This window comes from Trypanosoma grayi, assembly GCF_000691245.1.
Source record: "Trypanosoma grayi strain ANR4 Tgr_379_V1, whole genome shotgun sequence".
Classification (NCBI taxonomy): domain Eukaryota; phylum Euglenozoa; class Kinetoplastea; order Trypanosomatida; family Trypanosomatidae; genus Trypanosoma; species Trypanosoma grayi.
Window position 1 is genome coordinate 1 of NW_008825998.1, and position 15,903 is coordinate 15,903.

Sequence of the window (15,903 nt, forward strand, 5' to 3'; positions counted from 1 at the left end):
ATATATATATATATATATATAATTTTCCAGAGGCGAGAGGAAGAGAAGAGGACAAACAAACAGAATAGGATTTCATTTGGTGTTGTATATTAATGTACAGCCTGGATGTATCGACACCGCTTAGTGCCGTAGAGACGTGTTTGAATGATTTCGACGGACAATTGCGTAAGAAGCCCTCCCGCTACGAGGATGGTGGTCGCGATGTCACACTTAGCGCGTACAGCATGGAGTACGACATACACAATGACGTCTTGCCTGGGAATTACCAATGTGAGTATTCAACCTCTGGTTATTGCTGTGAGGGCATGGAGAATGAGGAGGCCATTGTGCCAAGTATAAAGAATGCAGCTCTCGGCGACTTCAAACTTACTTTACAGGACTATCCAACGTTGGATTCGGCCACTACACGGCCCAACACAAGGTCTGCTTCTTCGGTGGCTCAGCATTCCCCGTGGAAATGCCATCACTATGGAGGTTTTGACTTGCTCTCCTCAGGGCTTCTCTTTGGGCAAGAAAAACAAACTGATTTTCATTATGGTCTAGATGCTTTGATTCACGGTGTTCAACTGGGATTCGGCCCGCAACCTTCATTTCGAATGCCAACGCCTAACGTCCCACTCAGTGGACCGCGGCGCTCACAAGAGCTGTACTACGACCTGGAGCCGTTGGATAACGTGACAACAGCACATGAGCCGCACTCCCCACGCGGCCACGCAACAGCGGGGGTGCGGCGAGCACCACGAAAAAGAAGTGATGACGGTTTTGGTGATCCTGCGAAAGGGAAGCCTAAGTTGCCTGCGTCCGGATTGAGGGAACGGCGCAAACCCCTCGCAGATGGGACTCCTCATCTCCTCTCCGCCTCTAAGAGAGAGGCGTTCGCTTCTGAGGCACAAGGTTACATGCAGGAGGTAGATTTCATTCTCAACCAGCTGATTGGGAAAAGTGATGGTGGCAAGAGTAAGGCATTCAGAAAAGCCAGCATCAGCACCGGTAAAGTGAGTGGAGCAGCGTTGGAGGCTTTATTGACGGGAGCCCCTGCTCCGCGCAGGAGTTCCCAACCGCCTGTTGTATCGAGTCGACAGAAGAGTTTGAACCTCCTGACCTCAAAGGTTTCAGGAGGCAAATCAGGAGCAGACCGTATCGCAGGAGAAAAGCCTTCCTCTCAGGAAAATGCGTTATCGCCACCATTGGGCGGGAAGAAAAAGAACATGGAAATGGAGTATCCCGTTCTTGATGATAACGCGTTACGCCTCTCTCTTTTGTGGCCAGGGTACCAAGGGAAATTTGCACACAGCGGGAATTCAGCGAAGGGTAAGGAAGAGCCGGGTCCTAAGCCGGCAGGCAAACCAAGCGCGCATCTTCCGTCACGCAACCCATTGCCTCAACAGGAACAGCAACAACAACAAAAAGAAAAGCAGCAACGTTCAACTCCGCGTGATAACTTGCTGATGGAACAGGTGTTGGGTGAATTTGAGTATCTGTCTGCTGAAAGTCTCAAAACTGGGAAGGAGTTTGACATGGCAAATCTGGTCCCACTTTTCCCGCGAGTAACCAGTGTGATTTCAGGGAAAGATCCCTTTGGTTCGCCCAAGGCTGCTGTCGCTGCTGCCACCACCACATCATTCCCACACACCCAAAGGGAGATGGGTGTAGAAATGAGCGAGGTATCAGCGAAGAAACTAGAGGAACAGGAAGAATATTTGCTTACTCAAGAGCAACGTATCGTTGAGGCTCGTCGGCAAGCTGGTAACAAGGCAGAGTTGCGCACAGCAAGAATGGTAGTTATGGACAACAGGTACGCCCCCAAGCCACCAAGGCCCCCCGTGCGGCGCAACAGCAGTCGGCTCAAGAAATTAGTGGCGCAGCAGAAGGAAAATGAAGAACGACGGGCTCGCGTGCAGGCATTTCTAGAGAAGCGTCGTGCTGAAAGAGCGTTGCAGGAGGAAGTGAGGCGACGCAAATCCGACGAGGCAAAAACGGAGCAAATACCAAAAAGGCCAAGTAAGCCGAATGGGGCTCCTGTGGTGGTGGAAGAGTCTGTTGGCGCAGGTGTCAAGACCCTTCGGCGTTCGCATCAGCGGCTCCGAGCAAGTACCATAAACCACTCTGTTAATGTGGCGGCACCGTACCTTGACGAACGGCCATTGGGCGAGGAAAGCAATTTGGATGAAACTGAACTGACCTCAACTGGACAAACCCGGCGGCTAGAGAAGAACACGAATCGCGTGCGCTCGTTGGTGGTTGTTCAAAAGCCGCTAACGAGTTCAAGCACGCAGCGGGTGAAGATAAGCCTGGAAGGTGATACGACGGTGGAAATACGTCAATGCAATGAGCAGCCGCGCTTTTTTAAGGTGGATGAATATTTGGAGTATGAAGAAGACAAAAGCTTGTATTCCATGAATCTCATCGAGCTGCGGCGAAAGTTCCTCTCAGGTCTAAATGTAGCTCTGTTCCTCGCTGGAAGTGAATCAGCGCTGCTGGTGAGCTGGAGAGCCGTCCGCGAAGTCATGGAAGGGGTGTTTCGCGATTTGGGGGATAATAGTGAGTTATTTCTCTCTGTTGCACTTGTTCGTCAAGGACTCACACAAGACCTCCTCTCCGAGTCGGGGAGAATGATGCGGTCTACAGTCAGCATGTCTCCGTTACTCGGTGCCTCTCTTGATGATGTTGGTTACACAAAACTACAGGACTTGCTGCACTTCTCGAAGCTGCTGGCACACGCCTGGGAGCTGGCACGCTTTCATCAGGCACAGAGCCTTGGCTTTATTGCAGTTTCCATTATTCTTAAGCAGGTTAAGGATGGTGATGTGGTTCTCTCATCAATGCTAGTAACGAGTGGTGATTGCTCAGTTAATCATCTTAATGTAGTGCTAAGCAAGGGTGATCGCAAGTCATCACATTTGTTTAGTGCGGCGTTAGGTGGTTCGTGTTTTACGGTGGCAGTTTTAGCCTTGTGTGGGGAGGACGGGGGCATTGTACAGCTCATGAACACACAACGTAGGCTCGCATCGATCGTTAACAAACCTGGTACCGTGGGGAGTGTGAAACGGTACGTGGAGCATGCGGAGAAGGAGTTAGCCGAGTGCAAAGGTAACAGTCCACGTGAGATTGCGAGGAGCAAAGTTTTGCGTGAGCAAATCGCATTGGCGAAGAATGCATTACGTAACCCTAAAAGTTACGTTCCAAAAGAGACCTTTGAGGAGTTGCAGAAGCGTCGTGAGATGCGCAACAAGGCAAAGCTAAAAGCTGATAACGAGCCCACTCCACAGGTGTCTGCTACTTGTAAACCCCAACTCCGGCAGCACTCACAAATGGCACCCAGTAGTACAGCTCCGGTGCAGCATCAGACGCAGCCGCAGGTTCGTGTTGATGAACGAAAGCCACCAGCACCTCCTGCAAAGGTGGCCGCTGTTTCAGCACGACCTTCACCAAGTACATCCCACGAAGAGAAGGCAACACCTGTACTACCGGCCCTTCGTAACCCCCAAACTGTCGGTAAGAAGCCGGTGGTTGTTCCCAACACGCCTGGTTCCAATAATGTCAAGAGCTTAGTGCCCAACACCAGCAATGTGGAAGCTACGCCGCTAGTTCCGGTTGAGCGGCGCAAGGGCCGCCGTCACGCATCTACGCCCCCGCTGCCGCCGCCTCTGCCTCTCCCCGAGAGGGAACCAAAGGCATCATCCCCGCCCGATCGCCCCCCCGCCACGGTGTCCCATAAAGAGGTGAACAGGCCCAAGTGGCCTCCGCTCCCGGTGAAGCGCCCCACAGCTGAGGAACAACGTCCTTCTAGTTGTAGCGGTTCGTTGGGTAGCACGAGCTTCGGTGCGCAAACAAGAATGCAATCGGATACTTCAAAGCGTCCACCAGTGAGTGAAAAGAAAACGTCGGACTCCAGCGTTCCCCGCTGCCTCTCTGAATCTGCGCCTGTGGGGCCCACCGCGAGCACGCGGTATATTGGACGCGCGGAGGTGCCGCAGCATAAGCTTGTATTTCATGATTTGGATTCAATGCCAAAGACACAAACAGGCCCGAAGTCGAAGGTGTCCAGCAAGATGCTGCGAACTAGTAGTAGCGATTATGAAATTGCTACTGGCAGTGGCAGCAGTCCAGTGATTTGCGACTCTGCTGATTCATCAATGTCCGCTGTTGGCGCGAGCGAAGAGGCATCTTCAACGCAGAAAGCGGAGTCACGGAAGATGCAGCTCAGTACTGAAAACAGCAGGGGCCCGAATAGTCTGCAAGCAAAAGAGAAGAGCACCACACAAGACATTCAGGATGCCTCTACCAAGGTGCGGACGCTCGTTGTGGTTGACCCGCGATGCAACGAAACTGCCAACGTCACTCACGACGGCACCATGGTCATTGTCATGACGGACGATGACTTCGAGGAGTACGAAGTAGACGAAGTGGTAGAGCGGCCAGATGGGTGTGAGTCTATGCACTCAAAGGTGCTGAATGAGTTACGTGATGCGTTTCTGCATGGCTGCAATGCTGCTCTTCTCGCTGCCGATAGCCGTTCCTCAGCTGTGTCAGCATTAGTGTTGAAAAGTGTGGTGCATGATGCACTCACGGAAATAACTGGTAACGCAACGCGCCGCAAATCGCACCACAAGGGAGCACTTAGCGTCTCAATTGTCCAACTGAGGGGTGAAATGGCGTTGGATTTGCTCAAGGAAGGTAGCATACAGCAAAAGTTGGTCATCGCTATTTCTCCCATTTATGGTCCATGTGTGCACAATGTGAAGCGGCTTCCCGTAGACAGTGCCGTCGGTTTCGATTCCATCTTAACGACAGCTCTTACCCGTGCCGCAAAGAATGGGCGAGAGTATGGCATCGTGTTTGTTTCGCTTCTGCTTAAACAGCGGATGGAGTCGGAAGGGGATGTGTTGGTGTCATCCCTCGTTACCAGTATGGTTGGGGAGAACGTCGGTCAGTACGCAGCAGTGCTTGACCGCAGCCCTTTAGTTCCACGGGCTTTGTTTCACTATGCACTTGGTGGCCCGTGTTACACAGTGGCACTGCTGGGTTTCAGTGCCGACGAGACACGCGCGAATGAGATGCTAGAAGTGCAAAAACGCTTAGGGGAGATGATGAACCGACCGACCCACCGCGGCAGCATTATCAAGTTCATTAGTGGCATCCGCAATGACCTGGCGCCCAGCTTACGCGAGAAGCTGCAAAACGGCGAGGATCGTGAGTCGACGGAGAAAATTCTAAAGCGGCTGGAGGAAATGGCATCTGACGCAGAGGCTCTGTTGGTTGACTTTGAGCACAATGAACCACGGGCCTACCTCAACGATGTGGAACAGAAGCCTGTACAGGAGAACCGTGTGGGGCGTAAACTTCCGCTCGTAACGCTCACTGGGGCCAATGACGGTGAGAATGTGCGCTCACTAGTGTGCTTCGAGCAGCGCACGCTTGGTGACGGCACCATCGCAGTGCAGGGAAATTCTGTGCTCGCCCGCATCGGTGAGTTTGCCTGCCGCTATGACGTGGACGAGGTGGTGGTGCGGGAACCCGGCAGCAATGTCCTGTTCTCAAAGCTGATTGACGGCCTCGTGGCAAAGTTCGTCTCGGGGCACGACGCCGCTCTTCTTGCTGCAGACAGCCGCAACTCCGCTGTGACACCGCTCATCCTCAGCAGGATCGCGTACCTTGTGGTAAACAACAAGTCGCTCGAGTCACATTTGGCACCGGTGAAGCGCGACCTCCTTGTGTCCATTGCTCTGGTCAAGGACGACGTGACGGTGGACCTGCTGGCCGTCGACGAGGATCTCGCGTTTCACCGCTTCGAAGTGGAGGCGTCGTCACTCTTTAGTCACCGGCTGCGGGGTACCTCTTACCACCATGTGAGCTCCGCTGAGAGTTTTGACCGCCTCCTCGCCGTCGCCGTCGACAGAGCCGAGCCGGCGCTGCGCTCAGAGGACCCTGGCATCATGGTCGTCTCGTTCAGCTTCACGCAACACATAGAGAAACCGGAGCGGGACGTGATCATCTCCTCATTGATGGCAACAACGGTCTTCGACGGCGTCTCTCACTACGCAGGCATTATGCAGAACAGCCCCGACGAGCCGACCGAGTTGTTCAAGGTCGCACTCGGTGGTGCTTGCCATACCGTCGCCATGCTCGGGCTCTGTGACGAGGACGAAGACGCGGGTCAGCTCCTCTCCGTGCAGATGGAGCTTGCCCACGTACACAACCGCCCTTCGCGGCTGATGAGTGTGAAGCAGCACATAGTAGACCTCAAGAAGGGGATTGTAATGCTGCGTAAACACCTTAGTGTCGCAGAAGACGAACAGCAGAAGGAGTACCTTAAAGCCAAAATTGCGCAAGCAGAATCCTTCCTCCGACAGGCAGAGGCCCTCTTGCAGCTCCCATTGCGAGAAAAAAGTTTTGTGCCTTTGGGGGCCTTGATGTAAAAGCCTGCACGATGTTTTCGTAAGTGTTTCTTTGTGTTGTGTGTGTGTGTNCGTCTGTGTCAGGTTAGTTCCGCTCTCCCGTTTTCCTTTTCCTCATATTGTTGCTTTTTTTTTTTCGTTACTCAACTACGTCCACAAGCGCGCTCCCGGCGTCATCTTTCCCTGTCTGGTGAAAAAGGATGCGACGGGCGGGGCGGTGGGGATGAACGGAGGGATGTGAGAACACTCCACAGTCGTTGTTGTTGTTGCTGACGACTTGCTTATCTGTAATGAAACGTGGGGCTAACAAGCCAATGGCTGTAAGAAAGAGAAGAAAAAAAAACAAAGAGGATAGGGACGAAGAAAAAACAACGCTGTTATTTTTTCTTATGATGTTAGAATAAGGAATTGATGCTATTAGAATTTCATGTGGTTCTTTTTCGTTTACTCATTACGCCCCTTTCTTTTCTCCGTTATCATTGAAACCAACTGTCATTGGCTCCCACTCTCTCATAGAGAGACACATGCGCAGGCACTCGTCCACACATATATATATGTCTGTTTCTTTGTCGAGATGTGTGTGCTGGGTTCTGTGAATGAAATTCTGCATTAGAAAAGGAATGAATGAAAAGTGGTGGATATGTAGTTCTTTGTTTTTGGTGTCTGTGCGTGCATGTGTAGATATATATATATATATCTGTAAGTGTGTCTGCCATGCTTCTATTACACTCATATTTCCTCCGTTATCAACAATTCTCATGTGCCTAAACTAACAACACAAAGAGGTTTGTGCTCATCCAGCAGGTACTGTAGTATACAGCTGCTACAAGTGTGCTCATCCTTACTTCTTGTCCTAATTTCCATGTGGTTTATTGATCGTGTTGATTAGACGCCTATTTTTCGAGTGTGTTTGTTTCCGTGTCTTGCCACCGCCCCATGCAGAGTGACCCCCATATTTGGGCAAGCATTTCCTTCCCTTGCACGGTATGATTGAGGTATGGAGGCAAAACAGTGGGTGGTGTGCAGACACACCTCTGTTGCTTCTGCTGCTGATGATGATGATGATGATCGTAAGAAATAATGTTCTACCTGTCTCACCCACTCCCACTCCTCAAAACTACGTGCTTTTCTTGGTATTATTATTATTTTTGGCGTGCACAGGCTAGGACAAACGCAAGCATTGTTGCTAACGAAGGGAATCGTCAGCGGAGTACATAGATTCCTATAGGTAGCTTGCGCCACCGGCATCCATGACGCAGAACCGGCCGACTGGCTCCACTATTCGTGGTGGCACCAGCGGTACATGGACTATGGATATGTTCCGCACCGGAGGCTCTAGCGGGGCTGCGACTTCAATGGTGTTTGAGTCCTTGTGCTGCGAGAGCACTAATGGCATTGGTAAAAAGATGTCGAGCTGTACAGGTTTCCTTCCATTATTGGTAGAGAATGGGGGTGTGTCAGTGGCCTACGGTGAGGGGCAACCGTATTTCCCATCACCTATGGAGGCGTTCCTGCTCCCAGAGGTGGTGGGAAATGACAAGGATGGTCTTTCGGATATTGAGTACCTGTTTGCCAATAATAATTTTATGATTCATGACGAGGCAGTGCCACCACTGCAACGTGTCTCCAGTTCAATGAAAAGAGACTACTGCTGGGGCACCAGGAAGCGGTCATCAATGATCCTTGCGTCAAATAGGGCCGCATCTCCAGACAGGGAGATGATAGGTAGCGATGTCTGGCCCTCACACAAAGCGGTGCCATCCAAACTGACTCTTGAGTATCGTGTTTCGGTGCTTCCTTCAAGAGTCGGGTCGATGTTTGACATGTCAGGTTTGGTGTCACCAACGCTCAGCTATATGACGCCTTTTCCCAGCAAGACTAAGAGAGAGCCGCAGATTTGTAAGCGCGCGCCCTCTGTGCGTCTGCCCGACACAAATAACAATATAAATCAAGTGGAGGAAAACGGTCGGAAATCGTCACGTGCGGCGATGGATAATGCAGAAATGGGCAAGAATGTCACACTGAACGAGGTGGCGGAATCATTCACAATCGGGTGGAACGTCGTCATGCTGTTCTTGCACCCGGAATCTTCTGTCGAGACACTCGCTAAGGGCGATGCACACGATATGTGGCCGCCGATGGAGGAGTTCATTACGGCTGTTTTTAAAGAGTTAAATTCTGACAGTGATGAGTCTGCCATATTCTCCATGCAGATGTCCATTAGTGTCCTTAAGCACGATCAGATGAAAGACTTACTCTCAGCGAAAGTGGTCGAAAGTGGGGAATCCCCATTTTACGCAAAGGCCGATATCGAGGAATCACCTCTCTATGGCCCTTACCTTATGAATGCCACGTATCGTGAGGTACCAACATTGAAGAACGTGCAAGAGGCGGTGAGTGAGGCCGTCTTGAATATGACAACAGATGACCGCCGCTGCGGCGTAATGTTGATATCTGCCAACCTGCGGCGATTATCGCAGGAATTCAATGATGTAACCGTTTCCTCCATGCTTGGGGTCATCGCCACACCAGAGACAATTCACATGGTGGTTCGGAAACGACAGCCACCGATTACTGCCTCCCTTTTCCGGACAACGCTACGAAGTCCGCGTCTGGCAACATCGTTGGTGATGCCATTGACTATCAATGGCTTAGATGTGTCGGCGGATGAGGTGTGGCGTATTAAGGAGGTGCGACAAGTGCTGCGGACAAGAGCGATGAATCCATCAAGTGGCGACGACACGGCGAGCGTGCGCTCATTCCTTAACCTTGGCATGAAACGCTGGAAGTTGATGTCAGACCAGGAGGATGCCACGGAAGAGAAGCGGGGATCCATGGATCCACCCTCGGCGAACACAGCACGACAAGAAGTTTTTCAGCGAATGCAAGCCTTTGCAAAGAACATTGCGCTTGCATTGCGTGCTCCTATTAGCGAATTCCCTGGAATTCTGCTGGATGAGAATGCCTCCATGAGGGGAAGTAGTGATGATAATAGAGGTGCTGCTCCAGTACACTCAATACGACGGAAACACGCCAAGAAGAAGTTGAAGTATTGCAACAACACGATGAAAAAGGTGGTGGCGAGCCAGTGGGTCCCTAAGAAAATTTCTCTCAACCTTTTCGCAGGGCCGCTAGCAGCACCAGTAGGCGGCATCCAGCCGCTCTTTGGTGAGGTAGCACTAGTAAAGGGAACACGCCTTGGTGAGGCGGATTCACTCGAAGACCGTGTGTATTCCCTTATTTGGCTGGAAAATAACCCGGAAGCGAAGCGTGATGTGTGGTGTAGCACTGAAGCAGACTGCTTGGTAGTGAAAAGAGAAAAGGGCGTACCACTCAAGATAATCCCTGATGAACTGTCCATTTACGGACAAGCTGATAAGGCCAGTGGCGAGGCGTCTCAGGCTGTATTTTTTCCGAATCTGCTGAAACGTGCTTACAGCATGTTTACAGATGGGTACAACACCGCTGTTCTGCTGATGCGCGAGGGCAGAGCACACGGTCATAATGTCTTTGCATCTCCTGTGTGGAGCACGCTGCGGAAATTTGTGGCGTCGCATTTGGCGTCACAGTTAGCCGGTCAGCAGCTCTACCTCTCCGTGACGCAGGTGCTCTCGCGGGACTGTGTGAGGGACTACCTTGTCTCCAGCAGTGAAAGTGAGGACAAGTTTGCCACACTGCCGTTCCGTGTGGCATGGACGCCAGCTGGGCCAGTTGTTCGCGGGGCGCATTATGTTCTTTTGTCTTCACTGACGCAGTTTGCGCGGATTCTCCGTGATTTGTGCGGGAATGTAAATGCGCCCACGGAAGCACGGGTCAGGGGTGCTGATCTTATTTTCTCATTTCTGCTGAAGCAAGTGTCATTGTCTGGCTCCTCGGGATCCAAACGCTTGGGTGGCACTGAACCCCCTAACGATGCATTGTTGTCTTCGTTAACAATCACCATTGTGACGCGCCCAGCGGCGTACAAGTCGCTTTGGATTGGGGAATATGTGTCGCTGGATCACAGTAAAAACTTGTATCTCAGTTCGCATCGGCACTTTACACTCTGTGTGGCAGACGTGAGCTCCACCTCTCCCACCGCGATACCATTTCTCGACACACTGGATCTCATCAAGCATTCGTACACACCCCATGCACATGGAATGTGGACCATGCGTCGGATGCAGAAGTATCTCTCAGAGAAGTGCAATCTCTACACGCGAGAGCTTCTCACACGAAGAGAAAACAAAAGCGCACCCCTCTCAAAAGAGGAACAGAAGAGTATCTTTTCTAATGCAAAAGTGGTGACATCGCAGAGCATTGTGGAGGCATGGAATTTGGCGGAACGGTTGCGTAGCGCTGTTATGCATATACTCGATGCTCCCTTCTCCGCCCACCCCATGGCAGTGAATGGTGAAGCGATGTACGATATTACAGCTCCACCATCGTGCTTCCGCCAGCCGTTCAATAGTGGGGTATCCGTGTCTGGTAGCAATAGCATTGGTAGGCACTTTGCGCAGGTAGAAAATGCTGGCAGCACCCCAAAAGTTAACAGCGAAGAACAACCCATGTGCACACACACCATAGTTTCTCCTAGAAGACTGATTCTCTCCAAGGTGGAACATGCGCCAGAGCTTCCGTCGGTACTACTTGGTTCAGCAGCGAAGGTGCGACATTTCTCTCTGAATAATGCAGGGGGTGGGGAATACAATGTTTTGCCAAATCAACTCGTGTTGAGTTCGTCCACACAACAGTTAAGTGAGAAGAAAATAACAAATAATAATGCCGGATCTTATTTGCTCATTCCGAGAGATAGCACGGTTTGTGCGCAAACGTCTGTTTCAAAACGTCTGGATATGATTGTTGGGCGTGTGCATGCTGTCTTTGATAAACAATCGCTCGATAAAGCTCTAAAAGTGGAGCCCATTCAATCCATGGCCGCTGTCATTCTCGATGCCGCCACGAGTACCAAGACGGTGCAGCTGGTTAAACGAAGCATTCGTGCTAAGGGCACTGAGGCAACCTTTGCTGTTGTAGACAAGGTGAGACGCAATATTACTTCCTTGTTTGATATGCGCGGAGTCTCAGGTGTACTGAAAGATCTCGTCAAAAATTTTGTGAAGGGTTATAATGCGACCCTCCTCACTGCAGAGCCCTTCTCCAAAACGGAGTCCATGACACTGCCGATACTTCTAGATATTGTTCGTCTGGCGCTGGAAAGCAAAAAGTCTGACACGTACATCAGTTTTTCCCTTGTGTTTCTTCTTCGCGGCAACGTCGTTTATGATCTGCTTTCTCCACAAAGCAGTCCCACACCAGCGAAACTGGCTGTCAAGTACAGCACGTTGATGGGGCCGCTCATTACAGATGGTGTGGCTTGGCATGATGTTCAATACGTGCGCGAGATGGACACACTCTCCAAGCGAGCCAGGGATGCCATGTGCAGTTTTTCCAACGAGTTGGAAAAATCAGAGGGTCGGATGAACACCTTCACAATGCTGAGTGTCGTCGCAAGAAGTGTGGAATCACGTGATCTGGTGTTCTCTTCGTTTAATGGTTTCTCCGTTAGAGGCGATGTGCAGCTTTACCAGTGTCTTGCACCACTACAATACAGAGCTTCGATGACCCCTGCGGAATCTCTGCTTCGCTTCGCTGTGAGAGAGCGACCGGGTTTTGCAAAGTCTTTATTCCTGTACGAGGAGGCTATGGAGGAGGAGGACGCAAGCCACTTCTTACAGGTACAAAAGAAACTGAGCACATGCACTTGCACCACGCCCCAAATAGGAAGTTTGGCTTCAATGGGTAGGCGTGAACGTGCCGCCACCACAAAGACAACAAGATGGAAGAGACTTTTGGGGCTTGCATCACCAGATGCTGATGAGAAGCCGGACAAAGAGAGCAAAACAAAGCAGCTGGAATTCTTTGACGCCATTCTTGCCGATACCCGAAAAACAATTTTCTTGGCGAGCGACCTAGAGCTACCTACACCGTCATCACCGCAACATAACAAAAAGGTTGGAGAGGCAAAAACGGTACCCCCGCGTGGGGCGCCGCGCAAACAATCCTAGACGCATCAGACGCTTCGTTAACGGTACGCGCCGTGATGCCGCTTTTCATACCTCGCAACGAATGGAGATGGAAAATCCTGCACTTTGTCACCTTCGCGGGGCGAGGAAGGGCTTTCCATTTCGCAGAGGTGGTATCGGTCAGTGGTCAAATGTGATCGCCCCACACACTGATCTCTTCGGAAGAGTTCAGGCTGGTGGTGGGGCGACTCATGGACGGTAGCGACGGTCTCATCCTAGTTGGCAGTCTGTGTCGGCCAACCTCACTCATAGTCTTGCGCAAAATGGCTTGAGAATGCGTGCACGGAATTCCGGGAGGGTGGTGCCGTGGCTCTCCATATCGTGTGTTCGCGTAATAGGCAGTATCAGCGTGGTGGCAATGAATCTCCTCTACGACTCGCCCAGGCAGACGCCAAACGTCACTGCGCCTGTCACTTCCAGGGGGTCCTTCCATTTACAGAGTGTGTTGCAGAGGACGGTGCAAGGTGTGGAAGAAATTGATTCAGTATTCGCCACCATTTCGAAGCGTCAAGGTGAACTATTGGAGAAGCGCGAAGCAGACGAGAGGTTTTTTTATATACAATGTTCTCCTCTTCGTCAATCGGCGCGATCAAGTACCGTTGGTTCCTCTTTGCACGCTTGAGGTAGGGGCATCGAGACTAAAATGAGCCCGAGTGAAGGAAAACAGGTTGTTGTTGTGATTTTTTTTATTTTACTTCCAAAAAACGAGGCTGCTCGTATTGGTAGGAGAGGAAGTCCTCACACAGTCGTGCGCATTGAATCGCTCTATAGCAATCTGGCAAGCGAGCTGTTGTGTTGCGAGGAGCAGCACTCTGAGAGTGCTGTCGAAACCCTGCGTTTTTGGCGTAAATCACGCGCACATGTGTTGGCTGATGCATGGCGCAGGGGAGGGGGGGGGGCGCGAATCGGACGACCCGCCATAAGGGTATTGTTGCTTTTCCTGCCTTTTTTCCCCCGCTCATTGGCGTCTTAATTTGAATGAAAGTCAATGATTGATTTCAACAATATAAGTTACATTGTTCAGCGTCTGACGCCCCTTCCCTTTCTTCTTCCCCCTGAGTCTCTTTCTGTACACGTTTCTACGAAATGGGTCAATACGTTCTATTAGCGATGGGCAGAAAACCCCGTGAAATATGTGTCACGCTAAATAGGATTGAGCCAATTGATACTGCTGTTATTTGCATGGTCGTTTACAATCGAATTGCATGTATAAGTGTTGTTGTTGTTGTTTTTTGGAGTGGAGAGAAACCATCGCATTCTTTAAGCACCTGCTGCGTCGACATTTTTTGGCGCCGTGGGTGGAAATGTTAAATATATCGATCCTATACAATGTGGCTTTAAAGTGGATGTGCGAGCATGACTGAATATGTTAGAGCCCCGAAAGAGAGCATATAACATAGTTGTCTNATACAATGTGGCTTTAAAGTGGATGTGCGAGCATGACTGAATATGTTAGAGCCCCGAAAGAGAGCATATAACATAGTTGTCTCAAAAAAAAAAAAGAAATGAACAAAGAAATCTGACCACTATGGCAAAGGTTAAATGGACACACTTGAAGAGCTTGTTCCCCACGCTGACCACCTTTCATCATTCATATTTTTCCTTTCTTCATACACCACAATGCACGACTGACTCAACCACTCAGAAAGAAAAAATGGGGCTTGTTGGACTATGCTGATAGCAAGTTAATTCTCTTGAAGAGCCTCACAGAGGTGAATCACTCGTGTTCCCCCGCATGTTTTTTTATCTTGCACTTAGAAAAGCCACAATCGCCAAGCCAGAGCCCATGGCGCTATTTAAGAAGTCTTCGTCTTCATCGGGGTCAAAGTCGTCCGAGAAGTCAAGTTCCAAATCAAAATCAAAAGAAAAGTCATCCGGCTCATCTTCAAAAAAGGATAGGCCCTCAAGTTCTTCTGTGGCTTCACGATCTGGGTCTTCAGCCAGGCCTGCCACTAATGCCTCAATTGCCGATCGCCGAGGCAATATCCGCGATGGGTCCAGCAATGATCTCATATCAACCAGAGCACCACGCACGGCAACGAGCGCCCTTAACAACAGTGCTATCCCACAAATGATGGGTGAGCAAGACGAGCAACGGCGCGTCAGCGCAGCAGGGGCGATGGGAAACAACGCAAATAACTTCTCTACTGCAATGCCTGACGCGGTCATACATGAGGCTCCCCCTAACCAAGGTGGTCCAATGATGTGGAACAATAACAACGACCATCTTCAAAATCAGGAAAATGAAAGAGTCTACAATGGAGTGCCCAGCGCAACAGAGAACTCCTATGGCGAAGCAGGCCAAGAGGCGAACAATGGATCATTTTACAATCAAGAAATGGGGGGTGCTGGAGCGATAAGCGCCTACGGCAACACAGGAGGCGTGGGAACTCCCATGAACTCAGCTTACGGTTCAAGAATGGCTATGGACAGTATGTACGGCTCCTCTGCTGGCATGAGACGCCCAATGGATTCAGCTTACGGCCCACAAATGGGTGAAGGCGGCGCGTACGGACCCACATCAGGACCGGGAAGCATGTACGCGCCCCCACCAGGACCGGGGAGCATGTACGCGCCCCCACCAGGACCGGGAAGCATGTACGCGCCCCCACCAGGGCCGGGAAGCATGTTTGGCACACAAATGGGCATGGGAAGCATGTACGGACCCCCACCAGGGATGGGAAGCATGTANCCCCCACCAGGGCCGGGAAGCATGTTTGGCACACAAATGGGCATGGGAAGCATGTACGGACCCCCACCAGGGATGGGAAGCATGTACGGACCCCCGCCAGGAATGGGAAGCATGTACGGACCCCCACCAGGGCCGGGAAGCATGTTTGGCACACAAATGGGCATGGGAAGCATGTACGGACCCCCACCAGGGATGGGAAGCATGTGCGGTTCAATGGGCAGCTTGTATGGCTGTCTACTCAATGCGCCTTCTATGTTCGGACCCCCTCCAGGAATGGGGAGCATGTACGGGCCTCAACAAGGTATGGCGAGCATGTATGGGTCTCAAAGCGGTATGGGCTCCATTTACAAAAATGGGGCCCCCAGTAGCACGATGATTGATCTCTCTCGCCCAGACGAGGACAAGCCAAAGAAAACGGATCAGGCGAGCCAGAAGGAAACTGAACTTCCTCGAAATTCATCAGGAACCAATTTTAATGTTCCCTCCAGTAACACCAACGCAAAGCCTGAGGTTGCGAAGGTGGTGACGAAGACAACCCAGCGAGCCCAACCAATGAAAAGCGTTTCCTTTGACGGAATACGCACGATGGTGGTGGTCAGTGACGCGGCTGGTTCCAAGATTACCGTAAAGGAGACAGAGAAGAAAGTGTCACTTAAAGATGCAGACGGCAAGGCTGCGGAGTACGAGGCGGATGAGGTGCTGCGAGCGAGCAAGGCGACTGTGGAAAACTCCGCGTTGTTGCGCGAAC

At 51.2% G+C, this 15,903-nt stretch overlaps 4 protein-coding genes across 4 annotated transcripts; all 4 read left to right on the forward strand.

Annotated features, from left to right (window-relative positions):
• Positions 1-92: 92 nt before the first annotated feature.
• Positions 93-6,419, forward strand: DQ04_03791000 (hypothetical protein; the record flags this gene model as incomplete). Its single annotated transcript, XM_009313115.1, has 1 exon — positions 93-6,419. One exon carries the CDS (start codon positions 93-95, stop codon positions 6,417-6,419), a length of 6,327 nt encoding a protein of 2,108 aa, XP_009311390.1.
• A 1,229-nt stretch (positions 6,420-7,648) lies between these two features.
• On the forward strand, positions 7,649-12,445 carry DQ04_03791010 (hypothetical protein; the record flags this gene model as incomplete). Its single annotated transcript, XM_009313116.1, has 1 exon — positions 7,649-12,445. The coding sequence occupies one exon, from the start codon at positions 7,649-7,651 to the stop codon at positions 12,443-12,445; it is 4,797 nt and encodes a 1,598-aa protein (XP_009311391.1).
• A 292-nt stretch (positions 12,446-12,737) lies between these two features.
• DQ04_03791020 (hypothetical protein) lies at positions 12,738-13,085 on the forward strand (the record flags this gene model as incomplete). The annotated part of the gene is made up of 1 exon (XM_009313117.1): positions 12,738-13,085. The coding sequence occupies one exon, from the start codon at positions 12,738-12,740 to the stop codon at positions 13,083-13,085; it is 348 nt and encodes a 115-aa protein (XP_009311392.1).
• A 1,578-nt stretch (positions 13,086-14,663) lies between these two features.
• Positions 14,664-15,903, forward strand: DQ04_03791030 (PE-PGRS family protein; the record flags this gene model as incomplete). Its single annotated transcript, XM_009313118.1, has 1 exon — positions 14,664-15,903. A coding segment is annotated over one exon (1,240 nt), but the record flags the coding sequence as incomplete, so codon positions are not given.